At 49.3% G+C, this 25,440-nt stretch overlaps 1 protein-coding gene across 1 annotated transcript in view; it reads left to right on the forward strand.

The window, feature by feature from the left end:
- The window catches only part of TRAPPC9 (trafficking protein particle complex subunit 9), a 191,167-nt gene that overhangs the window by 53,923 nt on the left and 111,804 nt on the right, over nucleotides 1-25,440 (forward strand). Inside the window, exons 15-17 of the mRNA XM_029062397.1 lie at nucleotides 233-396; nucleotides 10,858-11,010; nucleotides 19,414-19,538. Of these exons, the coding sequence (XP_028918230.1) occupies nucleotides 233-396; nucleotides 10,858-11,010; nucleotides 19,414-19,538 (442 nt within the window). The remainder of the gene's footprint in view (nucleotides 1-232; nucleotides 397-10,857; nucleotides 11,011-19,413; nucleotides 19,539-25,440) is intronic.

Here is a 25,440-nt window from a genome sequence, read left to right on the forward strand (position 1 = left end):
TCTAACTGTTGGGGCTTTGCTTTGAGGAGCAAAAATGAACACATCTCAGAGCCCCTCCTTCCAGTCGTGCACCCCACCTGTCTCAGAAACCCCATGCTGGCACATCTGCCGGCATGCTTGCTCACATTCCACCTTCTGTTTTCATGATTTTTGTTGTATTCTGGATTACATTTCCTTCGGATTGGCATAATTCTGAAATGTTGGCTCAGCGTTTTCTGTTCATTCCGGGTAGGTCTGCTCACACACTGCAACCTTCCTCTGGTGACGAAATATCGACCAACGTATCTGTCCAGTTGTTCAACGGAGAAACCCAGCAACTGATCATTAAGTTGGAGAACATTGGGACCGAGCCACTGGATAAACTGGAGGTGACCTCCAAAATGGTCACGACCAAAGGTGGGTGTGGGAAGTGAGTGCTCGAGATGAACTCCTGTTCTGAGCTCTGACTCGACCCCTGCTCAACCCACCAATCAATGACTGGGTCATTCTCAGAGTGGAGCCGCCTGGTTCTGCTCTCGAGGGGCCCTCTGAGAGGGCCTGCTCTTGTGGGGAGCAGTGCCAGAGGCCCAGACTCCAGTTCCCGAGAACTCCTAAATCCAGGACAAGGCTGGGCCTGCTGCATCTGCCTCTTTTTCTCTTTCTCCTCTTAGGAGCGTTTGGGTCCCCGCCACCAGGACTCCACCCAGCAGGCTTGGGGTAGTCCTGGACATCCTGGACAACTGAACCTAAACTGTTGGGCTTAGAGGCTGCCCTCACTGCCCTGGACCCCCAACTCTCTTCCTCCCTAATTTCTCCCTGGCTGTAAGACTCAGAATAAAGAAAAGGCTCTTGTTCCAAACTTCTCTAGCATATGGGCCAAGCCTCTCTCAATTTATAAACTCAGGCTTCACTCTCATCCTCTTCAGTTACCCATAGATTGGTGGAAAGAACATGGGGTTGAGAGACGAGAGATCTGAGTTCTAGTCTCAGCTCTCCCACTGGGTTGCTTTGTGATCTGGAGCAAATCACTTAACTTTTCTGAGCCTCAGTTTCTTCATCAGTGAAATGGTGATAAGATGCCTGCTTTCCCTCTCTCTTATACTATGGACCCCAGGTGGGCTAGGGACTGATTAATTATCTTTTATCTGCCCCAACATTCACCACAGAATAAGTGCTTATGTGCCATTTTTATTGCTATTATTCTCTTTACAGAGAAGTTGCTTGATGCTAGGATTCTCCACGGGTGCTCTTCGTTTGGGAAAGTAGGAAAAAACGGGAGTAGCCCAATTGTGTAAACCCCATTAGAGGTTTCTAACTTTGATTGAGAGGAGTTCTAAATGGTTTTTTTATTGATTTAAATAGCACCCCACCCCTAAAAAAAACTCCCAAGTGAAAATGTTGATGCTATATCCTTCAAAGAACCCATGACTAAAATGAGGTGAGACGCAACTGGGTGGCATCCCATGCTCAGTTCTGGACAGTTCTGATTTGGATTTGGGGAACAGCCGAGCTGTGAGCTGGCAGAACCTGAAGCCAAGGTTTCATGGCGCTTTGGTCAATCAGTGGCTCACCGTGATGACGGTTCTACGAGTCAGGCCCCCGATCTGCTGCTGTCACTTGGACAGACATCATTCCCTCTTGGCTTCCTATACCATCCTGAGGGGAGGCGGAGCTGGCCCGCAGAGGCCCCACAGACTTTGTGACACGGTCTTCCGGGAGGGGCCCAGGAGGCGCGGGCCCAGGCCGATTGCCCAATCCCATTCCCCTGCAGAGGGAGCAGACGTTCCGAATGGGTCGTTGTGGTTTTGTTGGTGCTTGTTTCAGAATGGGAGAAGTGGATTTCATTTGTGTGTGAAGGTTGAGTGAATCAGACCCATGACATAAGTCCATAAGGGAGCATGGAAGATGGGGCGGTGACTCCTGCCATTCTGCAGTTCAAACCCCCTAAGCTGAAGCCCTTTAGCCCAGGCCAGCCCTGGCTCGACAGAGGAGGCCCGGTAGATGGAGGGTGGGCAGTAGTTTGGCTGGGCATCCCTGCCCAAGGTATGCCCGGAAGCCGGTGACCAGCGTTCGGCAGTGGGAGAGCTAGCCCCTCCCTAGCGCTTGTGGGCAGAAAGTTAACCATATTGACATGGATCATGATACGTGGGATGTCTTCTTTCTTTCGACTTTCATCACGGCATCTAATAAGTACAGTGATTTAAAAATGTTTTTAAATGGCCGGTGGCCACAAAGCAAACAGCCTTGAGTAAAATAGCTCATGCAAACTGTTAGACCCTGAAGTTGTAGGCATCTTAGATTATTTTTAGCTCATTCTGTGGTCGATTTGCAATTGTAATAGCTTGGCTAATACAAAATTTGTACTGTCAGCAGCAGCAGCCACAGTAGCAGCAAAAGCATTTATTAAAGCCCCTAATTGTGGGGCGGCACTGGGCTGCGAAAGGCAAATTGAAACACAGACACACACACACTCATTCACTCGTGCACATATGTACTATATAGTCAAAGATTATGCCCCTTCATCCACATTTGCCTGAGTGGCTGAGAAGACCGTGCAGGACTGACTGTTCCCACCAGTCCTCACTCACAGGAACACTTTTTTCTTTTGCATATATTGAGCACTTACTGTGTACAGAGCACTGAACTATGTGCTTGGGAGAGTACAATATAACAGAGTTGGTAGACACATTCCCTGCCAACAAGGAGCTTACAGTTTAGAGGGTGAGACAGACATTAATATAAATAAATTTTGGATACGTGTATAAGGGCTGAGGGGTGACTAAACAGTGCAAATTCAATTGCAAGGTTGTTGCAGAAGGGAGTGGGAAAAGAGGAGAAGAGGACTTAGTTGGGGAAGGTCCCTTGGAGGAGATGTGCATTTAATAAGGCTTTGACGGTGGGGAAAGTGATTGTCTGTTGGACAGGAAGGTGGAGGGAGTTCCAGGCCAGAGACAGGATGTGAGTGAAAGGTCAGCAGTGAAGTACAGTGAATCGGTTGGCATACAGGGTGTACAGGCCCAGTGGTGCTAATGAGTTTGCTCTCTGCAGTTCTGGGAACTTTTGGCAATTTTGCATCTTAGTCTCACAACCACTTTCCCCCCACCCCAACCCCCCTCCCCTCTTCCCCCTTCTCGCTCTCACCATCCTCCCTCTCCTCCTCCTCCTCCTTCCCTCTCTTTCTTTTTCCTCCCTCCCTCTCTCCTCTTCTTCCCTTCCTCTCTGCTCCTCTTCCTCCTCCCTCTCTCTTCCCTTCTGAAGAGTCACCAAGAGAGCAATAAGTTAGTGGCATTCTCTTCTCAGATTCATCTGAATGTTGAACCTAAGTATTTCTGAAAAATTAAAATGTTCTTGCCTGCTTTCCCATGCAAACCTAAACAGGCTTCCAGAATGTAAAAGAAATTTGAGGTATCCGTAGAGCTGATGATGGGAGAGCCACTTTCAAGCAAATACACTTACAAGTGAAAAATTAAAGCAGTCGTTCTTATTTCATTCCAGTCCCAAGATTTAATCAATTTCCGTGTGGAATTAAATTCATGCAAACAAACCATCTGCCTCTAAAACACACAAAGGGAATAATTCTTGTCAATTATGTTCTCCAGCAGTGAAGAGCTGTCAGTTTTAATACATGGACAGCGGAACACTAGGACATACAGAAAACGTTTGCCTAAGGGTGGACGGAAGGTTGAGTACCATATTAGATCCGGGGTGGGCAACAGAGACAAAGGGATGTTGAGTGGTGCAAACAGTTCTTTGGAAGTGCTGCTGGATGGAGCATTGCTTAGGGACAGAGAAGGGGTGGCATGTTCAGCTTTCTGATGTGTCAGAGTTGTTGCCTCTGACAGTGAACCGCTATCTGTTTGTTCAGAGGTGACACGGCTGACATGTCACCTGCTGAGCATCATGTCTTTCTCTGGGTCAGTGTGGCATCCATCAGTACTATTTACTGAGCTCCTTCTGTGGGCCAAGAACTGTGAGCTGAGCACTGTGTGGGATCATTTGGGAGAAGATGACAGCTGGAACAAGGGGAGCAAGCGTCTGGGGGGGAACAAGAAGAGAGAGAGAGAGAGTTTGGCAGCCTGGGGCATTGGAAGGATTGGACCTATATTGCACAGTAAAAACCGGAGTCGCTTGGGAGAAGCGTGAAGGCAAAGATAAGATTTGTGCTTGGGGCAGCCTGGGAACACAGTTGCTGCAGGCAAGGTCCTTGGGGATGGTGATGAAGAGGCTCTGAAAAGAGGTGCAGGAAGGCGGAACAAGAGAAAAGACAAGCGAGGGAGAAGTGGGAGAGAAGTAAGACCTGGAACAGTCCTGCCAGGGGATCCGAAAAGGCCAGAACCTTCTTTTTTGGGTAGAGAGATTTACAGGTATGTGGTAACTGATTAGGGATTACACTTATGTTCATTAATATTTGCTGAGGCCAAACCAGTTGCGAGAAAATGTGGCTCCCTAGGGGAAAAGTCACATAAAAGAACTCTCTTAATTTCTTTGGCCAAAGCAAGAGTCACAAAATAAGCCTTGTAGTCTCAGGGTAGGGCAATTGATTGGCTTGGGGGTGAACACAATGTTCAGAATGTCGATTTGATTTGTGGGAGGCCTTTTGAATTGGTCTGAAAAAGGAAGAGGTGCCAGAGTTCCTTGAGATACCAAATTATGCATCTTGATGCCTGGGGTGATAAGAAGAGCTATTACGGGGTTGTCCAGTACAGCAGACTGTTCCCGACAGTGGCAGGGAAAGGCTCAGAGGAACCGTGTGATTGACAGTTGTCCTCCTTGACCTCCATTCTAGTGTAGAAGGGTGCTCCCCCTGACATCCTTTCTATCTTTCCCTCCAGAAGCTAGTCCCCAGACTGTGGATTTGTTCACTCCCCTCTAGGATATACTAATCTTTCCTCCTGGCACAATCTCCATTAGGAAAAGAAAATCTTATGCTAAATTTAAAGACTAACTCCTGAAGCATGTAAAACTCCAAAATTTAAGCCCTCAAGTGATTGAGGTTTCTTCGGTGCTACAACTGAGTACTGTCGTGCAAGTTTGGGGGCTTTTTAATGTTGCTGTCTTCCTCCAAAGACTGTAGCAGAGGAAAATAGTAGTGTGAGGTCACTGGTTAATTGAGTAGAAAGACAGCATGGCCTAGTGGGAGGAGCATGGGCCTGGGAATCAGGAGACCTGGCTTCTAATTCCAGATCCACCACTTGCCTGCTGTGTGGCCTTGAGCAAGTCAGTTAATTTCTGCGCATCTCTGTTCCCTCATCTGTAAAGGAGGGGTAAAGCTATATGTTCTGTCTCCCCATTAGCCCCATGTGGGACAGGAACAGTGTCCTATCTGGTTATATTGTATTTGCCCATGACTTAGTACAGCGCTTTCCCATGCGTGATTCTTCTACCCTCTTCTGACTCCTCTTGCTTGCTCCTGTTCCTCCGGTGTGCTCTGCCCCCTCACACTGTTAAGTGCTCATTTTCTTACTCAAAAGCTATTTTTTCATAGTTTTCCATTTTCTTTTCAATTTAACAGGTTAAAGTGCCCAAAGGCAGGCGAGCTGTGTTAACAGGGGAGTCTGCTCACCTTCTCAGCCCCCTCCCCGAGTGGCCGGGCCCCTTGGAGCTGGTTAAATTTACAGCCGGTTAAATTCAAGCCCACCACCAGGTGGCACACTACTTAAAGCCCTCACTCCCAGAGTGGAGACTCCAAAAATAGAATGTTTATCCGTAATTATCCTGCCCTGGTGACCACTAAAAAAAGACAGTAGATTAATAGCAATTTTCCAGGAGGAGGTTTAGCACCAGCCTAGGCGGCAGGGGTACCTGTCGGGTGGGACGGGGGAAAAGACGTCAGGCTGGCGAGAGCTCAAAGACAGCCACTGTTGATGCTCAGGTCCCTGCACGGAACTGTCTTGGGAGCCTGCTTGCCTGCAGTGACTCTCTTGGGCCTGTCGCCTGGCAGAAAGATGGTCAAAGAGTGGCATTGGCAAGGCAAAATCCCCATGGATGAGATCTCTAACAGGCGGCTCTGTAATCAGCCCCTGGGGCCGAGTGTATGTAGGTGTTCTTCTGGTGACATCACAGGGGTCTCGCAGAACAAGGAGCAATGGCCCGCCCGGGTAGAAGGAGCCCATCTGCAGCAGGTACCACATAAGACACTCCGATCGTTATTCTGACGATTTATTTGCAACTCATTAGCATCCCCAGGAAGAAAATTAAATCTCCTCCCCGTAGTGGGGGGCAGTAAATCTTGGAGTGTGCATGAATCAGGTGGACCACCGCCCGCTGAGAACCGGACCTGCTGCTTTGCCTGATGATGACATCAGCAGCAGCAGCTACCTCCTTTTCCAGTGCCTGCTAGAGAACTCAGCAGGTCTTCCAGAGAAGTGCAGAAACCTCACCACAGCTCGACGCCATGGCCCTTGCTTTGCTCCCTGAGTTGTGATAAAAGAGTAAACTTGACATACGCTTTGAAATAGATTTTGATTTTTCAAAGTTTCTTCACTTTGGGGATTTTTCTTGGTGAATATTCCCTGGTAAAAATCAGTGGCATCAGATAATTTCAGTTGAGTTCCTTGACCTAAATCAGCAGCTTCCAGATCCAGCTGCCCACATCGAGGCTCCCAGCATTTGGCAGCAGGGCGAGCTGGAGAGCGTCCCCGAGGGCCCCCTATTGCTCATCTGGGAGTTGTTAAGATGGTTCTGTTTGCAAGGGGAAGGTCATCCTGAGAGGCAGGAACATTACCGAAGTCATGTGACTTGATCTTCCATTCAACGTGGTGGCATTGTTTGTGGCTCTTGTCTGTGCTAGGCAGGGTTTTGCAGGTTCATCGCCTGCCCTTGGGAATTTGGGCCTTCTGGGGCCTGTCTTCTCGTAGCTAGGACCCGCTCCTGCTCCAGAGCTGTTTGTGGTGGAGATCCTTGAACAGGAGGGGGCCTCTGGCCGAGGGCAGGCTCAGCTAGGGGTGCTGCACCCCGAGTCTGAATGAGATTGGGTTCTTTGCTGCACCACTGATCTGTCTAGCAGATGGGTCTCCAAAGTCTTTACCCCTGCTGAGGCACACTCCGCTCCCCAAGCTGACCTTCTTCCTTCCCACCTCCAGCCATACTGGCCCACTATTGCTCCCTGAGTGGATGGGATGGGGGGGTAGAGAGAGAGAGATCTGCCCACTCTCGCGGAGCCCAATCTTCATATCTTCACAAGAGCCAGCAAGTGTTTAAACCTGGGCTGAGTTTGGCAACCTCAAGGCGGAGCTTCTTGAAGGTCCAAGTCTTCATTGCACACGGTACAGGACAAAGGTTAGAAATCTGGAGACGAGAATATTTGGCTCATTCATAGAATCTAGGGATCGCCTAAAGTGGAGAGAGAGGTCAGCTATTGAGAGGTTGCACACTGGCATCCCAGCAGGCTTCAGCGCATTAAGCACAATCGCTATTTGCCTTCTTTCTATTTGGAGCCTTTTCCATCTGGAGCCTTTCCCCTAAACCGCTCTGTAGCCAGGGCCCTTTCCCGACGCCCAGGAAGACTTCAGGCCTCTTGGTAGACAAGCAGCGGTCCCTCCACTGGGCTCTTTGGAGTCAGGTTTGCCCAGAATGCCTGAAAGGGGCCCAGAAGGGGAAACATGCTCCCTTTATCCCTCCCCCCGGGAATCCCTTACCTTAAAATTCCAAGGAGCCACTTGCTTTCTGCTCCTTTCTAGGCATCGACTTCTCTAGTGTCCGCCTTCGTGACTGCTGAACTGATGCCAATGAGCTCTGGGCCTCCCCGTTCCACTGCTCTCCTCCCTTTTTCCCATTTGTCACAGGCCAATGTGGGCAGTGTGTCCAGATACCCACCAGGTGTAAGGCTCAGCAGGAGGCAGTGTTTCCTGGGAGGTCCAGACGGTCAGGTCCTACGGCAGAGCGAGCACTCGTGGGTTTCAGTGGGCAGGCTGCCCATTCAGCCCTGCTGCTTCTGGTCGCCAATCTGTCTCAGGCCCAGCGCTTGACCAGGGTCCAGCAAACAGAAGGGAAGATGGCTACAGAGCCCCAAATGCCCATCCAGGACCCCCAGGGTGGCCAGAGCTCCCAGCGAGGAATGTCCAAATGGCTTTATGTCCTGAGTGTATGCAGTCCAGTATCTCTACCTTAGCCCGATTTGGCTTTATCGTGACAATAAATGCTCCCTGTCTCTGAGAATCAAGTGCCTGAGTGCGAGGGAACCAGCGGCCATGTGCTGAAGGGATCGCTGGCGTCTTCGTTGTTTGTTAGAAGGGCAGGCACGCGTATGTAAGCTGGAACTCACACACCCCCTTTCAGGGTGGGTCTAAACTGGGAACTGAGGACTGAGCCCAGCTTTGGCAAGCATTTGTTACTTATTGAGCCATCAGGCATGTAGGTCCTTCCTTTGACTGCAAGGTTCTGATGTTAACAAAGCCTTTTCCCAGTTCAGAGTGTGGGAAAAAAAACAAAAAACATGGCCCGTCATTGTCAAGGGCACCTGGCGCTGTGGGTTGATGCAAAGATTTGCTCCCTTGATGATGATGATGTTGGTATTTGTTAAGCGCTTACTATGTGCCGAGCACTGTTCTAAGCACTGGGGTAGACACAGGGGAATCAGGTTGTCCCACGTGGGGCTCACAGTCTTCATCCCCATTTTACAGATGAGGTAACTGAGGCACCGAGAAGTGAAGTGACTTGCCCAAAGTCACACAGCTGACAAGTGGCTGAGCCGGGATTCGAACCCATGACCTCTGACTCCAAAGCCCGTGCTCTTTCCGCCGAGCCACGCTGCTTCTCAGGGAGTCTCCCCATGGAAAGCCAGGGTGTCCATGCCGGTTAGTTACTGCGGACTACAAGACCTCCAAGAAAAAAGAGTTTGAAGTCACTTCAGCCCAAGCATTGGAAGGCACAGAACGAGGTGGCAGAAGTGATTTTTGCATAGCAGGATACGCTAATGGGTTATTGTGATTGTCCAGTTCTTGTCATTGGCTATTTCTCCTGAAGCCCCTGGCCGATATATTCCCCATGTACTCCGCAGGTTAGGTTGTTCATTCTGGCAAGGTAACTCACTCCTCTCTGTGCTCACTCCAGGCTATTCCTTGAGAACCTCAGGAGCCTCCAGTGGTTGCCCATCCACCTCCACATCAAACAGAAAGTCTTTAACATTCAGTCAATCAATCATATTTATTGAGTGCTTATCGAGTGCTTACTGTGTGCAGAGCACTTGTGCTTGGGTGAGTACAATATAACAGAGTTGGTAGACACATTTCCTGCCCACAATGAGCGTACATTGGCTTTAAAGCATTCAATCAGTTTGCCCCTTCCTGATTTACTTGGCTGATTTCCTACTACGACCCAGCCTGCGTGCTTCGCTCCTCTAATGCCTATGTAAGTACTGTACCTTGATCTTGTCTATCCTTCTGCCGACCCCTTGCCCACATCCTCCCTCTAGTCTGGAACTGACTTCCTCCGTCATATATGACTGACCACCACTCACCCCACATTCAGAGACTTATTAAAATCACATCTCCAAGAGGCTTTCCCAGACTAAACCCTCATTTCTCCTAATCCTCCGTTCTCAGTCACCTATGCACTTGCATCTATCCTCATTAAGCATTTGATATTCATCCCACCCTCAGCCCTGTAGCACTTATGTACAGATCCATGATTTATTTTCATGTCTGTCTCCTGCTCTAGATTATAAGCTTCTTGGGATCAGGGAGCTTGTCTACTTACTCTGTTGTACTCTCCCAATCACTTAGTACAGTGCTCTGCACACAGTGAACACTCAGTAAATTCCACTGATTGATCCTGTTAACCAATTCCCTCTCTGCTGCTGTCCAGTGCACTTGATGTTCTCCATCTTCTTGCCCAAATCACTCTGAACTTCAGGAGGGTGTACTTCAAAAATCAGCTTCCTCTTAAAATGCTTGCTATCCACTGAGGGAGATCCTTTACTTTCAACTTTATAGATTCAGGTTTTTAGGAACCAGGCCTAAAAAATCATCATCCTCTTCCCGACTCCCACTCCCTTCCTAGGGATTGGCAGATGAGGGACGAGTGAATGATTCCTCAGTTGATTCCACTAGTGGGAAATCCAAGAGTAAGGCAAATAATTGACTTTGTAGATTGTACGTACATTTTATATACCTGCTTCCAGAAAGCAATGAGATTCCACACTTCCCTTGTTCCCTTTTCACCAGTCAGAATGTTCTTCCTTCTCTCTAACCTAAATCCCACCCACCTCCATGTCAGCTCATTTCCTCTTGCCCATCCTCTGAAGAAAGTAGTGGGTCAAGCCGCCTGCCACCATCCGTCTGGTATCGACTGAGGCTGACGGGATGACCTGGCCGTGGCATTCTCCCGTGGAAGATCCTGTATGGTGCAACCTGCCATAGCCACAGATCCCGGTGTCACTGTTCAGTGAACAAATTTATGACTTGCCTCCCTGCCAGCCTTGGCCTGCCCCTGGCTCCAGAGCAAAGGCCCGTTCATGTGGCCTGCCAGCCCCATATGCTGGCTCGAGTGGCTGTTCCTTGTGGGCAGGGAGTGTGCCTCACGTTTCTGTTGGATTTTCCCAAGGACCTCATATTATGCCAGTGGATACTCAGTAATTCCCATTACTTCTGCTGCCACACAGCCACTTGGGGTGAAGGAAACCGACCCTACGGGAAAGCCCTTCCCCCTTGGGTTGGGGCTGTCGGGACAAATGGGATTCCCTGAAAGGAAGATGATGTATCCGCTGGAGCAACAAACTTGCATTTGCAGTTAGCAGTTGATCATGTCTTCTCAGGACTGGGCATGGTCCTATTTTACTTGACCTTTTGGGCTTGAAAACAGTCCTGATGGTGCTTCCCTCTCCCACATCTAGAATAATGACTAATTGCCCTGTGGTGTTCTTTGAATCGTCTGTCGTAGAAAAGCTGTATGGGGACTTCTTGAGCTGGAAGTTAGAGGACACGCTTGCACAGTTTCCTCTCGCACCGGGGAAGATCGCAACATTCACAGTGAACATTAAAGTGAAGCTGGACTTCTCATGCCAGGAAAATCTCCTGCAAGATCTCAATGACGGTGAGTAACCTACTCCGATCCCCACTCACCGCCAGTGTTCCACGTCGGTGTGGTCTTTGCATTCCTTCTTGATCCTTGGCATCCCGCCTCTTGAATCTCACAGTGCTTCGTTCAGCGCATTGCACTAGGGAGATGGTCGATGGATGCCATGTCGACGACAGTGATTGCTTCTAAATTGTATTTGTTAAAGTGCGTATTGTGAATTTAACACTGTGCTAAGCCCTGAGGTAAATACAGTTCAGTCAGATCAGACCCAGTTCCTGTCCACATGGGGCTCAGAGTCTAAGGAGTAGCAAGGAAAGGTTTTGAATCACCACTTTACAGATGAGGAAAATGAGGAACAGAGAACTTAAATGACTTGCCTGAGATCACACAGCAGGCAAGTGGCGGAGCTGGGATTAGAATCCAGATCTCTTGACTCCCAGCCCTATGCTCTTTCCCTTAGACCACACTGCTTCTCTAATACCTTGTATCTCCCCCAGTGCATAACCTGAGGTTCTAGTGTCCACTGCTGTTTCCTGGCTTTGTGCCAGAGAGGGGTTGGGAGGGAGGGTTCCAGGGGAAGATGAGTGCCCTAAACAGCTTTTGTATGTGAGCTGAAATGGCCCATCGTAGAAAGGCTAGGAAGAAAAATCCTTCCTCGACAGTTATCTGAAGCAGCTTCCTCCCCTAGCTTTGGCGAGGAAAGAGGGCCACCGCCAGCACCCCCAGCCCATGAGATGGGGAATAGGGAGGGGGCTGCAGCAACTGGAGACCCTCAGCATTGCAGGGAAGTCTCCAGTTGCATCGAGAATGGAAAAGCTTGCTGCACAGCTTTCTGTGATTGTAGCCGGACCCCAGAGCGGGTGGGCGGGCAGATGGGCGAGGTCTACCTCCTGGTGTGAATCAATGTCCTTGGGCACACTCAGCACATTGCCTAGCACAGTGTAGGCACTGAAGTGATGTTGGCATCAGCACTAGTCTCTAGCAAGTTTCATTTTACCATCTTTCCCCTTTCAAGTCTTTGGGGAAAGGAAGTCACTATATAAATAAGAGGTGTGGGGCCACCAGGTGTGAGCAAACAACTCTGCCGCACAGGTCAAGAAAGTGTGGTCGACACCTTGGCAATTAAGATATGTCTACCACAACATATGAATAATTTAAAGCTAAACCTGCAGATCATTCATGGTTAGGAAATAGTAGGCAATCAGTGCCACTCCTTGATATTGTGGTGAAATAATTTTCCTTAGAAATATTGATTTTTCCAAGCTTACTTCTGTGCCCAGTGCTTGGGATGTTTATGATTTGCATGTTTGCTCCATGCAGATCCTGCTGGGGGAGGGTGTGGAATAAATATTAACCTCTCTGGACACGGCCCAGATTGGGTTTGGAATCTAATAAAGCATCAGTTTCTGAATGGTTTTTGACAGTGTTGACAAGGGCAGGGGGAGGCTTTTTCAATGATTATATCAAACTGCATCATTACAAAAATTTACGTGTGCCCAGGGTTTTGTATCTTTCAAGTTGAATTTTAAGCAGTTTTTCAGACCCTTGTTTAAAAATGGTTGTATTATTTTAGGCTATTTTATATTGTGGAGAAAGGGAAGCCAGATTATTTTTATTTTCAAGGAGTAAGGGAGGGCAGGGGGAGCAGGGAGAGGATGGAGGAGTCCGGGGGAGAGGGCATGGAGAAGCATCAGGAGCGGGAAGAGGACAGAGGACTGGGGAGAATGGGGGCGGCATTGGAGCGGAGAGAAAATGGAGCAGTGGGGATGGGCGGGGCCACGTTCGGGAGCAATGAGAGGACGGAGGACTGGGGCATTACCAGGAGCCAGGAGAGGAAGGAGGAGTGGTGGATGATAAGCAGCATTGTGAATAGGGAGGTGGTAGAGGTGTTTTTGCGGGAGGGTCAGAATGGGGGAAAGGGCTGGTAGAGTGAACTGGGCGGCCATCTGTGCCTGGTGAGTGGCTGCTCTGTGGCTTGTCTTGGCGAAAGGTGTCCCCCCCGTGAGGTTTGAGGAATGTAGGGCAAGAGGATAGTGATGCCACTGACCATCTGGGGCGAGATTTCCTCCTGCCGGACATTAGCAGAGCCTTTGGGAAACAAAACTTGGCTTTTTTTTTCTTTAAAGAATTATTTAGTGGCTGATTTAGTTCCCATTTTAATGACTTACATTTTCTACCGTGAGTGTTGTCATCGGGCCGGCTGGCCCTGTCCAAGAACCCAGGGAAAATGCCAGGTCCGCATTTCTAAGTTATGCGATGGAGGAGTTTCTCGACAACACGAGGGAGTGATACGTTCCAAATTCTGATTTGTGCTGCAGCGCGTCGGAGCTCCAAATCATGGCTTCGCTCTCCGGGTGTTGAGTGCTTCCTGTCGCTCACCCAGGGATCAATCGGGTCCCATGTTCTTGTTTTCTGGAGCTGAAGAGAGAACCGTCCCTCACGAACAGCCCCTCCTGTTACCAATTTGAAGCTTGGAGTTACTCTGCCTTTTTGTTTCCAGGGATTCTTGACTCCTCTCGGAGGGTCAGTCAATCATCCGTCAACAGTATTTACTGAGGGCTAACTGTGTGCAGAACTCTCTACTAAGCATTGGGGAGAATAAAGTGTAACAAAGATGGTAGGCACATTCTCTGCCTACAGATAGCTCACAGTCTAGAGGGGGAGATAGACATTAAAATAAATTAAATGGGACGTGACAAGGTGTAGGATATCTACGTAAGTGCTGTGGGACTAAGGGTGAGGTGAATATCAAATGCTAAAGGGGTACAGATCTGAGTGCATAGGTGACGGGGAGGGCAGATGGGGGAAATGAGGGCTTAGTCTGGGAAGGCTTCTGAGGGGAGGTATAATTTTAGGAGTGTTTTAAAGATGGGGAAAGTGGTAAAATGTCGGGTATGAAAAAGGAGGGAATTCCACACCGGAGGGAGGACATGAGGAAGGGGTCAGCGGTGAGATAGACAAGATGGAGGTACAGTGACTCGGTTGGTGTTAGAGGCGCAGAGTCTGTGGATTGAGTTATAATAGGGGATCAGCAAGGTGAGATTGGATGGGGAGAACTGATTGCCTTAAAGCAAATGATAAGAAATTCTTGTCCGTGGAAGTGCCCGAACAGCTATTGGAGGTTTTTGAGGAGTGGAGAGATAAGGACTGAATTTTTTTTTTAAGAAAAATGATCCAGGCAGTGGAATGAAGTTTGGACAGGAGAGAAGAGAGAGCGCCAAGCTAAGCTGAAATTGTATTCTGGAGAGTGAGGACATCTAGGCCGAAAGTAGCCAGGAAATACCCCCCCTTGCAAAATCTTCATAGAATTGCTTTAGCACTGTACAACTGTGGTTTTAAATAATAATACTCTAATTGTGGTATTTAAGTGCATATAATATGCCAAGCACTGTGCTAAGCTCTGGGGCAGATACAGGATAATCAGGTCCCACCTGGGGCTTGCGGTCTAAGTAGGAGGGAGAATAGGTATTGAATCCCCATTTTGCAGATGAGGGAACTGAGGCACAGAAATTTTCAGTGACTCGCCGAAGGTTACACAGCTTGCTCTCAGTTTCAGGATGCTAGAGATTTACTGCCTGATAGATGATGAAGAAATAACTCCCTTTCTGGTAGTGCTGGTATTTATGAAGTGCTGGTGGTGATATTTATTATAATAATAATAATAATGTTGGTATTTGTTAAGCGCTTACTATGTGCAGAGCACTGTTCTAAGCGCTGGGGGAGACACGGGGGAATCAGGTTGTCCCACATGGGGCTCACAATCTTAATCCCCATTTTACAGATGAGGTAACTGAGGCCCAGAGAAGTTAAGTGACTTGCCCACAGTCACACAGCTGACAAGTGGCAGAGCTGGGATTCAAACTCATGACCTCTGACTCCAAAGACCATGCTCTTTCCACTGAGCCACGCTGCTTCTCTATTTATTAAGTGTTTACTATGTGCGGAGCACTATACTAGGCTCTGGGAAAGAACAGACAGCTGTTATACACCCAGCGGGCACCAGACTCTCCTGACTTTAAAACAGGAGACCACGAATCTTGCTAAAGAGGGTTTACGTAGCAGTCAGCTTGTGCTCGCCATTTGCTTGCGTCGAAGGGCGGTCACCCAACGTGCTGTGTCTGTGTCCGGCTACCGTGGAGGTTCAGCCTCGAGAGATTACGTTGCACAGAGCACAAGAGACTCCGAGCCTGGCAAACCGTCAGTCAGCTCCACTCTGAGGAGCCTCTGCCCTAAAGCCCTCACGCCTGCATTTTCCCCTCCTGTAAAGCGGGAGAATCGGGGTGGCTGTCATTTGGTCTGAATGTATTGTATCCCTAACGCCACCAGAGGGTTCTGGACCGCCACTCACTGCTGCACAGTTCGCTTGGGTGGGGCCCCGGAGGAAAATGGATCGACAGCAGGAAACCCAGGCAGCGTATCAGTTTGCCGAGTTTAAGCGGGGCATCCAGGAGCAGGTTGGGCGGAAGAGAGCAGTTTGAAAAACACAGCCAAGCCCAGTTTCAGCCACTGTAGCAGCAGCACTGGTGTGGAAACCCGGGGTGTGCGAACTGACAGAGGGCCTGCTCTCCTCGAGCAGATTGGGATCTCAAAAGGCAGATTCAAAGCAGAGCCAGCATTGCAGGAGGAACTGCATCAGTGTGTGGCAGAGGGCCGACTCTCTTCACAAGCCCCTGGGGAAGAGAGGATTTGGGGGGTCAGGGGAGGGCACTTGGGCCTTTGCAGCTGCTCCGAGCACGTGGATTTGATCCCGCCGTCGGTAGCGTCACCTCCAGGTCAGAGACAGCGGGATAGGCCCGGTCTCCCTTCCCACTCAGTGTCAGCCCGCTCTTACGAAACCTCTCATCGCCGTCAGCAGAAGCAGCAGCCGCAGTGAAGTATTGAGCTCCTACTGTGTGCAACATGCTTCACCAGTCACTTTAGGGAATTGCGGCAGAAATATGAGGCTTCTAGCCCGACACCGTCAGCTCCTCAGGGCGAGGTGCAGGCCTTTTACTTTTGTTCCGAGGACCTAGCACACAGTCGGCGCCCAGCACAGCACCGCGCTCATAGTCACCGCCCTGTTAGATTCTGATGTTGGAGTGAAGCGTGTAGTTCAGCGTAAGATCCTTCCCTACATTTTGCAAGACACTTTGTTTTAAGTGTAAAATTGAAGGTGCTATTTGTTCATTCATTCACTGTCATATTTATTGAGCGCTTACTGTGTGCAAAGTACTGTGCGTTATAACAAATAGAACAATAAAGAGATGCACTCCCTGCCCACAACGAGCTGCTTATGGTTTTAACCTAAAATAATACACATTAATTGAGCTTGTGCTAATTAACCAATTTATGGGGTACACAAAGTGCTATACTAAGCGCTTGGGGAAAGTGCAATGCAACAGAACTGATAGATGTCATCCCTGCCTACAAGGAGCTTACAGTTTATAGAAACTATTTTTTTTAAAGAATTGGTGTTAATTTGTGAGATTATTTTTAAATATAGAGGAATTTGGTAGCTCAGATGTAGAGGAAAAGTCAAGGAGGGGATTAATATATACCATGGCTAGTCTGTTCCCACACCACTTTTAGGGTGTATGAGAGGCCAAGGCATAAAAATCAGATTTCGTTCTCATTTGCACACCTGTCTCTGCCAGTGCAGGATGCACAGAACCTTCTCTGGTTCGAGGATCCAAAGAGGAGCGGGGAGAGAGGGGACCGAGATAGATGCCGTGCGGCTCTATCCAGACCCTAGCAGATGGGACGAGGAAAAGGGGAGGCCATGGATGAGCCTCCTCCAGCACTCTGCTGTCAGATCTTACTGGCGGAGAGTAGAGCGGAACTGCAAAATATGTACCGGCTTTCAACAGCGACCCACCTTAGTTCTTATTCTGGCGGTCCTGTGGGTGATAAAATGGCTACTGAAATGCATTAGCCCACGGTAAATTATAAGCCTCTCTGTTTAGGCTCCTACACGGCTGTTGGGCCGGAGAGGGACGATGGCCCTCCGGCCGGCTCCAGACCCTTTGCCTTAATTGGTTTTCAGGACATTTCACTATTTGCCAGGGGTGCAAAGTACTTCCTGCCCGGTGAATTTTCGCATTGCCACCCCAAGTCACCAGGAAGGCTTCCCGTAAAATTGCCATCAGAAAATGCGTTTCTGGAGTGCTGCTCTATACTGTGAAGCTTTTCACCTCTTTATTACTGGAGTGACTAGAAGAGGTGTTCTTATGTAACTTTGGGTCTAGGAAATAGATATTCTACAATCTTCTTTCCCATCTTGGGTTTGTCTCTGTGGAGAGAGTACAGGGGTCCAGGTGGTTTTCTGAAGGCCACGTGGGAGAATGGAGTTGGGAGCGCTGAGGTAGGGACCTGCCGGGGGCTCAGCCTTCCACTGTGCTCTTCTTTGCTTTCAATCAGTCATTCTGATTAAATAACGACTGTGTTCACGGAGTTGAACAAATGCTTGGGAGAGTTCAATCAAGTCAGGAGGCACTACTGCTGTCCTCCAGGTGTTTGGAGTCTAGGGGAGGGAGGCAGGCAGACACAAAATAATTTACAGACAGAAGGAAAAGGAGAATGGAAAGATGGATGTGTGGATGAATGTCTCTACAGGCCAAAATGCTGAGGGGAGGAGTGACTGCATTAGTGCTGAGGTGGTTGATCCGAGTAGGGGCCCTAGCGAGGAGAAAAAATGGCTTCCCGAGGACTAGGTTCCACTCTGGTAGGACACGGGCTTCCGTCTGGGACATGGCTTAGAGAGAGCACGATGGGAGGGATGAGGTAACTTTCTCCCCACGCCCACGATCTGTTCTGGCACAGCACAACCCACAAATTGATGCAAAAAGAAGCTAAGGGTGCAGGAGAGGGAGGCCAGAATGGCTGCATGTGACGTCAGGCTCAGGCATAATGTCGCTAAGCTTCTCCACCCCTGCCTCAGCCTTGCTGAACTGGACCCTACAGGACTTTGTTTCTTTGTGTGTTTGAACTTTATTGTAAAGTAGCAGTGAGTTCCAGAGTGCGAAGTGTACTGCATACATCTCCATATTTCTCAGAAACCTCCAATGATCTCCCATTTCTCTGCTTTACGCAGATGCTCCTGAGCATTTGTTTTAAAGCATTCAATCAGCATTCTCTCCTCTATCCACTCTCATCTCCCATTACACCCCAGCTTGCACTCTTCATTCCCTCCAGCCAACCTAATTGCTTCATTGTGTTCTTGTCTCTCCCATCTCCACCCCCCCACCCCCCCCACCTGGAGTTCCCTCCCACTTCATATCCGACCGATCTCAGTAGTGTGGAGGCAGTGAAGTTGGACAGGGCATCAGTGAGGGTGAGGTGACAGAGGACAGGAGGTCAGAGAGAACCAGGTCAAGGGTAGCCACAAGGAGGCCCCTCCCAGGTCTGCGCAAAGGCCTGGTGATCGGGTGCCATCCCACCCTTCCCTGCCTCCAATAATGCCTAATTATCCCCTCCTCTTGCAATAAGCAAATGCAAACATGTTCATTTCACACAATTATCTCTAATGGCCAGATCATTTGCATTGGCAGTGGAAATTCAATCTCCATGTTTTGAGGGATTCAGTCAATGTGTAGAGCCCTGTACTAAGCACTTAGAGTATAGCAGAGTTAATTCGCTCGATCCCTGGCCTCAAGAACGCATCTTGTCTGTTTTGCTGTGTAAAATAGCCAGTGTCCCTGTGCCATCGGGCCCTACTGATTTGAATGGATCCAACTTTAAACAGTCCAAGGTCTGAGTATGAGCAGTTCCTTTCACCTATGAAAATGTTACAGGCAGAGCGTGACAGTAATAATAATTAATAATTATGGTATTTATTAAGCTCTTACTATGTGCCAAGCACTGTTCTTAACAGTAGTGGTAATGGTCGTAGTTGTAGTCGCTGACTGAACGCTCAGTTTCGTGCTGTCGGTCCTGGCATCTTGACAGTACACACGACCATCTTGTGCCCAGGCAGTTTCGCATTCTTGGGCAAACTTGTCCTTGCAAAAGCACGGGTTGTGGCAGAGAGTACACGCTATTGGAAACCCCAGTTCAGCTCCTGGTTAATAGGCTATCCGACAGCCCTGTTAATACGACTTTGAGGCCAGCCCCAATTTATGAAAAATTCTCCCTACCCATTGCTGTGTTCAAAGCACCACTCAATCAGATCCATTCTCAAAGCTGTTGTCCCAGGTCAGAGCAGATGAGTGGACAGGCAGAGTTCTCACATAAATGGACCTCCTTCTGAATCCTTGCTTGTGGGCCTCCTCCCCAGTTACCCAAACGCAGTCTGACCTTTGGTGTCAAGATAATCTCATCCTCAAGTGCAGCTTTTAGAAGGAGAGAGAATTCTTTCTTCCATCTACTCCTTGCCAAGTGTGCTTAGAGCATGTGCAGACTCGGAAAATGAAGCCTGACCTGTGATGTGTTTATGTTTTCTAGATGGAATTAGTGTCGGCGGACTTCCCCTCTCCAGTCCATTCCGGCAGGTGGTCAAGCCCCGAGTAGACAGCAAACCCACCAACCCCCCCGAAAGCAGTAAAGCTGGAGACTTCAGTCATGTCAAGGTAAGGAGCTCCCCCAGCCTCAAAGGAAGGAAGTGAGAACACTCCTTGGGTTTTCTGTGCAAAAGACTGGAGGTAAAATTGGGAAGACATGAGGGGAAGAGGAGAAGGAACTGCTTTGAAATTGTGTGTGTGTGTGTTCACACGTGCATGCGAGCGCACAGTGGGGAGTGCAAACTTTTCTGATTGTGGGAAACTGAAGCCTCACAGTTTGCTGCCCCAGGAAGAGAATTCAGTGCAGGTCTCTCTGCTGGGACAGTGGATTTCATATGCATTAGCGGGACTGGTGCGTTGACCGTAAAAATCACTCTATCCGAGCACTTGGGTCCAGAACGTTTTTCCACTTTCCTTGCCGGAGTCTTTGAAGACTCATTTGGAGACCTATTGATGCTGGCTGAGGTTGCGAGCTTGGAGTGATGGAGGTTAAGGGCTTTGGGCAAGTGCTTGTTCTCTCAAGTGTTTTAGTTGGATGGACCAGGAAACAGAGTGCTCCATGTTCCCCCCTGCCGTGGTTGTTCTGAGGTGATACTGGACTGTACCTTTGAGGACACCCCATTTGTACTTGTGGCCACGTTGCCCCCACTGCTGCCTAACTGGTGACAGTTCTGTGTGCTGCAGGGGCACCACGAGTCTTGGTGGCTGGAGTCTGGAATGGTGATGTGTCCCGGGAAGGCAAGTTTTCCTAGGCAATAAGGTTTCCACTCTTTGAAGTGGATGTGGCAGAGATCTAACAGTTCCTGCTTTTCCCCTCAGGGGTCATGTATGCTCCCCCTGTATTGTGGGGCCTAAAAGAAGCTTAGGTTCTCAGGTCCCTTCTAACTTCCCATCCCCCAGACCCTTTCTTATTTAGCAAATGGATCTTTGACACTCCATGACTTGTGACTTCGTGATACAAACAGAGTGAAACCCTACCGTAGGTTTCATTTCAAAATTTGGTTAGGTCAGGCAGACAAGTCAGGCTGAGGGAGAGGTGACATTAGTTGCCTTTTCTGTTTGGCTGGGAGCCTGTCTGTCTGGATGTCTGGGCCCTGACCACCCCTTGGCATTGGGCTCAGTTGTCTTGTTGATTTCCAAGCCTCCAGATCCCACAAGGGCCACCCCCTGCCACTGCTGCTCTGCTCCCCTTCTGTCTCCAAAGGCAGAGGTGGACCCACACTCCAGAGTCCAGCAGGGGCCAGAGCCACTGGCTCCGATCTCTGGCCCCCAGTTGTTTCCGCCCACAGACTCGGCTCCAGAGTGAACAGCGACTTCCTGGGTTTGTCGGCCTGATGACTCTAATCCCGCTCTGCGCTGACTGGCCTCCGGCCCACCTGAAGGACAGTTGACCCAGGCCCCTCTCATTCGGCCCGACCCTCAAACAGTAGCTACAGATGACTATGTGCATATGTGGGTATACACGGATGGGTCTCTAGATGTCATGGCTGTTCGGAAGCGATGCCGCTTATGGGGAAATCCTGTTCCCAAGTGTCAGGATGGTTGTCTAACCCGCAGGCTGCACTGCATTGTGGGAGTAGCAGCCTAGACCCTCGCTGGGCTGGCAGGCTTGCCTTATCCCAGGCAGAGCCTGTCGGTCTCTGTTTCTTTCCAGCCTGCCTCCAGCATCCCCAGTCTTGGCAAATCCTCTGCTCAAGGAGAGCGAGCCCTTCTCCTGGGGTTGCCCGCCGGCCTGCTCTGATGTTTTTCTTTAGGCCCCGCTGGCGCTTCAGGGCACTTAGTCAGTTTTCCTCGAAGCAGGTGACACTGTTAGTTAATTGGAAATGGGCTAAACCTGTAAAACGATTGCTGTGGAAGAAACAACCCTGGGAAGAAGTGACTCAGCCCAAGGCTGCTGCTTCCTGGAGTCGGCTGAAGAGAGGGAAAAAGTTCAAATCGCTTCACCCGAGAGCTCTTCTTGGGTTAAAATACTTTTCCTGGGTTTTTTGGTCTCTATTTGAAGGGTTTTGGGTTGGGGTTTTGTTTTTGGTGCTTTGTGAAATTCTCAAGCATAATACTCACCACAGTGATTGTGAGTAGTAAGTGCCATGACTGTTGTCAGTGTGGTACGCGCAGTGTCCGACCTGATTAACTACGATTTCCCTAAGTGCTTGACACACAGTGAGTACTTAACACCATAAGTGGATGCTCTAGGTATTTTTATTATCCAGGGAGCCGTTTCTCCTTGTTTACATACTACCTTCTAAAGGGATCTCGGTTCCTTCAGAATAGCTCACTCGGTGAACCCTGCCCTCTTTCTTGTATTACGCTAGCAAAAATTTTTTAAACCTGACTAGCCAGTTTTTCAGATGAGTGAGGGACTAGTTTTTGTCTCTGATAAATTCAGATTTGAAAATTCCTTGCAGGCAGTTGCTCCATGCAGACTCTGAACACCATCAAGCTGTCCACAGAGCCTGACTTTGATACCAAAGAAATGGAAATCAAATCTGATGTGGGAAGCTGAAGTCTGACAGTTGGGTTGCCTTGGTTGGCTTTCAAGATCTCAGCTCCAGGTTCAGGAATGAGATCCTCCCGCCTGCCCCCTGGTACCATCAGGATGAGTTCTCCTCCCAGTTGGGTTCCTCCTTCTCTCCCAGCGCTAGCCAAGGTGTCACAGTGTTTGTCTGTTTCTTCACTACTCAAAGGCTCCCATCAACCCACACCACACTCCCCGGTCCACGGCCTCGCAGCGGGGAGCAGTTGGGAAGTAGAGACCACAGGCCAACCCCACACATTAAAGACAGTGCTCCGATTCCCTTGAGCCGCCTTCCAGTCGTGGTGTCTATTCTACGCTTCTAAGCCCAGAACCAATTACCTGGTCTCACACCCATCTCTGGCTTGCCTGGGAAATAGGACACTGCAGGACCTGGGGACTGCCCAAAAGGAGGTAGGGTGTAGGGTCCCACTTTTAATTGGCTAGGGGAGTTTCAGGACCGGGTAGTGGTTGCTTCAGGAGTTGACGTACCTTCTGAGTATTGCCCTTCCACCCCAGTCAGTTCCTCCTCTGTCGAAGGAGACAGATGTGTTGCTGAGAGCACCTGGTTTTCTCGGGGGAGGGAAAATAACACCTTTTATTATTGGCAGCGAGGGATGGAAAAGCAGCAGGAAATTAAAAAGTAAAAATAGAAAAAAGAATTGTCGGCATCTTGCAGAAACCGGAGGCCGATCATATTTCCTTTCGTTTTATTGGGATAAATCAGCTTCAAAGAGAGGCCAAAAATCTCTAATTCTGACTCAGGGGTGAGACGGATCATAGGCTGATAGAAACAAGAGGCCTCACGGAACAAAACAGCCAAAACAAAGGAAAAAAATCTCAGATTGGTCCCTCACTAGAGGGTAAGCGCCTTGTGAACCAGGGAGCATGACACATGCTTCTGTTGTACTTTCCCAAGTGCCCTGTGGGCACTCAGTAAATACCCTAACAGCCACTTCTGGTGGAGATTCTTTGTGTCTTTGTTTTCTGGAGTTCTGTTGGGGGCAGAGATTTATTTTTTAGCAGAAAGGTTGAAAGGGTATAGATATCCTGTCCTGTCTCTGAGCAGGGACCTGAAAAATCCTGGCTTGCTGCCAGGTCCAGAGTCTGGTATGTCTGGGGAGGAGCTTCCAAGTGAGGCCGTTGGGACCGGGAAGCTGATTTCCCATATTTGAGCTGCATTCCACCAGTCGTTGCCCACCAGATTGGGTGGAGGGTCCTGAACCTTGCTATAGGACTGAGGTGTCCACATGAAACAAGGTGGTCTTGAGCTTCTCTGCCTAGCCTCGTTCTGGGCTAGCTGCCCTGATTCTCATCCATCGCTTCCTGTTCTCTCTCCGTCCCAGACTCGAGTCCATGTCGCTTAGCGTGTGGGAGAACGGGTGGTGACTGACCCGAGAGTTTCTCTTGGGCCAGCTGGTGTCCCAGGCTCATGAACTGGTCCTTAATGAGTCTTGGGAAGGTGTTCCCAGGCTGGTGGTAACCTCCGGAAGCATCCCGGCTGAGAAGCAGCATGGCGTAGTGGCTAGAGCACGGGCCTGGGAGTTGGAAGGTCATGGGTTCTAATCCTGGATCTGCCATTTACCTGTTGGGTGACCTTGGGCAAGTCACTCTGCTTCTCTGTGCCTCTGTCACCTCATCTGCAAAATGAGGTGAGCCCTACATGGAACAGGGACTGTGTCCATCTCAATTTGCTTGTATCCACCCCAGTGCTTAGTACAATGCCTGGCACATAGTAAGTGCTTAACAAGTACCATCATTATTATAATTATAATTATTATCCCCTCTAGGAGGCCCAGGCATGTGGGTGGAAAGACTCCAGTGTGTCACCAGACTGAAAGCACGGCCTGGCTTGGGGGGGGCAGGGCAGGGTCTGGAGCTCTGTGGGTTCATTCCACACCCACCTCCCCCTTCACCCCCACCAGCAGCCAGCTCCCTAGTGCCAGCCTCTACCTGGACTTGGAGCAGGGCCCCAAAGGCTCCTACCTCAGCAGGAGATTGAAGGGGAGGGGTTTGAGTGGTTGGTAAAAAGCCCCAAGACTCTACCCCAACCTTGTTGGGTGCCGATCCCTCGGGGACTCCCAGAACGTCGGCCTGCCTTCTGGACCCTCATTCAAGTGGGCTTTGCCACTGCAGGAAACTCCTCTTCCCAGGTTGTTCCTCCTGGTCTGTGCCCAGGCAGCACCAAGGTCCCAGCTTGTTATGCTGTAAACTTATCTGATCCCTTACCGTTAGTGCCTGAGCACTGGGAGCTCTTCAAGTATCTCTGTGGGACACGACCAAAGCCGTGGCCAGGGGTCGACCAATGCTGCCCTTTGCAGGTGTTGTTAGTAGTACCTGGCTTGTGTAAGTTTGGCATGTACTTGACATGGGGTCTGTCAGTGTTATCTCTTCAGGGCTCCAGGTTCCTATCTGGAGTGTTGTAGTAGGGAAAGAAGGTCAGAAGAAGGCACGTTGTGTATTGTATGCCGCAAAAAGCTATATTCGTTTCCAGGCACGTGGAAAAAAGAAATAATTGAAAGCAGAGTGTGTGTGTGTCTGTGTGTGTGTGTGTGTCAGAGTGTTCCTAAGGACAAGTGTTCAGAATCTGTATTGTGGAGCTATTTTTAGACAACTTTTGTCCCTATAGTGCTGTTTAAAGATTCAGTTCGGGCTGTTAATGGGTATATTTATAACCATTCTGTCAACTGCCACAGCATGAATGCTATTACAGATGGTGCTATTCTTGGAAGCAAGTTGCCATGGTTACCATTAACCCTTTAGCTCATTTTCCCTTAATCCAAGTGCTTTTCCAAGAAGCTGGCAGTATCTGAATATGCTCTCGTAATGTTGCCCAGCAAGAAGGAAACAAAAGTGTTCTCGGGCGCAATTTATTTTTAAACTAAGAATAAATGGGATAAATGGATAGGGGCACAGTTAATTACCGGCAGGAGAGACATCACTTTGCCCTGTCTCCCTGTTGGCCTTTTAACCAGGGCTAATTATCCCTGAAGGGGAAACAGCAGCTTTTGTAGTTTCAGAAAACCCGAGCAAGTGGGGAATCATTGCAGCATTACTGGATTGGGGAAAGGGGGAACTGATCTCTGGAGGGTTCCAGTTCCAGCTTCACTCCCTTGGGCTCCTCTCATTTGTCATTTTGGTGGGGTTTAATAAAGGAGAAAGGAAAGATGCATATTTTTAAAGTTGTTGCCCTCAGTTCTCGAAGAGGACATCATGGATGGCAAAGTTCACCAATGAGTGCGAGGGAGGCTGAATTTCAGGCCCAGGTGGGACCCATAGTCTCAGCCACATTGTGCACACAAAAAGGCTGACCCTGGTGTTGTCATGTTTGATGGTTTGCAGCCCCTGACACTGTTTTGTCTTCTGCAGCCTTGTCTCATGTGCCTTAGAAAGGAAAAATAGTTGCTCCTTTATTAATAGCAGTGGTCTGGCCTCCGCAAACGACTCCCAGTTTTCAGC

This window comes from Ornithorhynchus anatinus, chromosome 4 (genome assembly GCF_004115215.2).
Source record: "Ornithorhynchus anatinus isolate Pmale09 chromosome 4, mOrnAna1.pri.v4, whole genome shotgun sequence".
NCBI lineage: Eukaryota > Metazoa > Chordata > Mammalia > Monotremata > Ornithorhynchidae > Ornithorhynchus > Ornithorhynchus anatinus.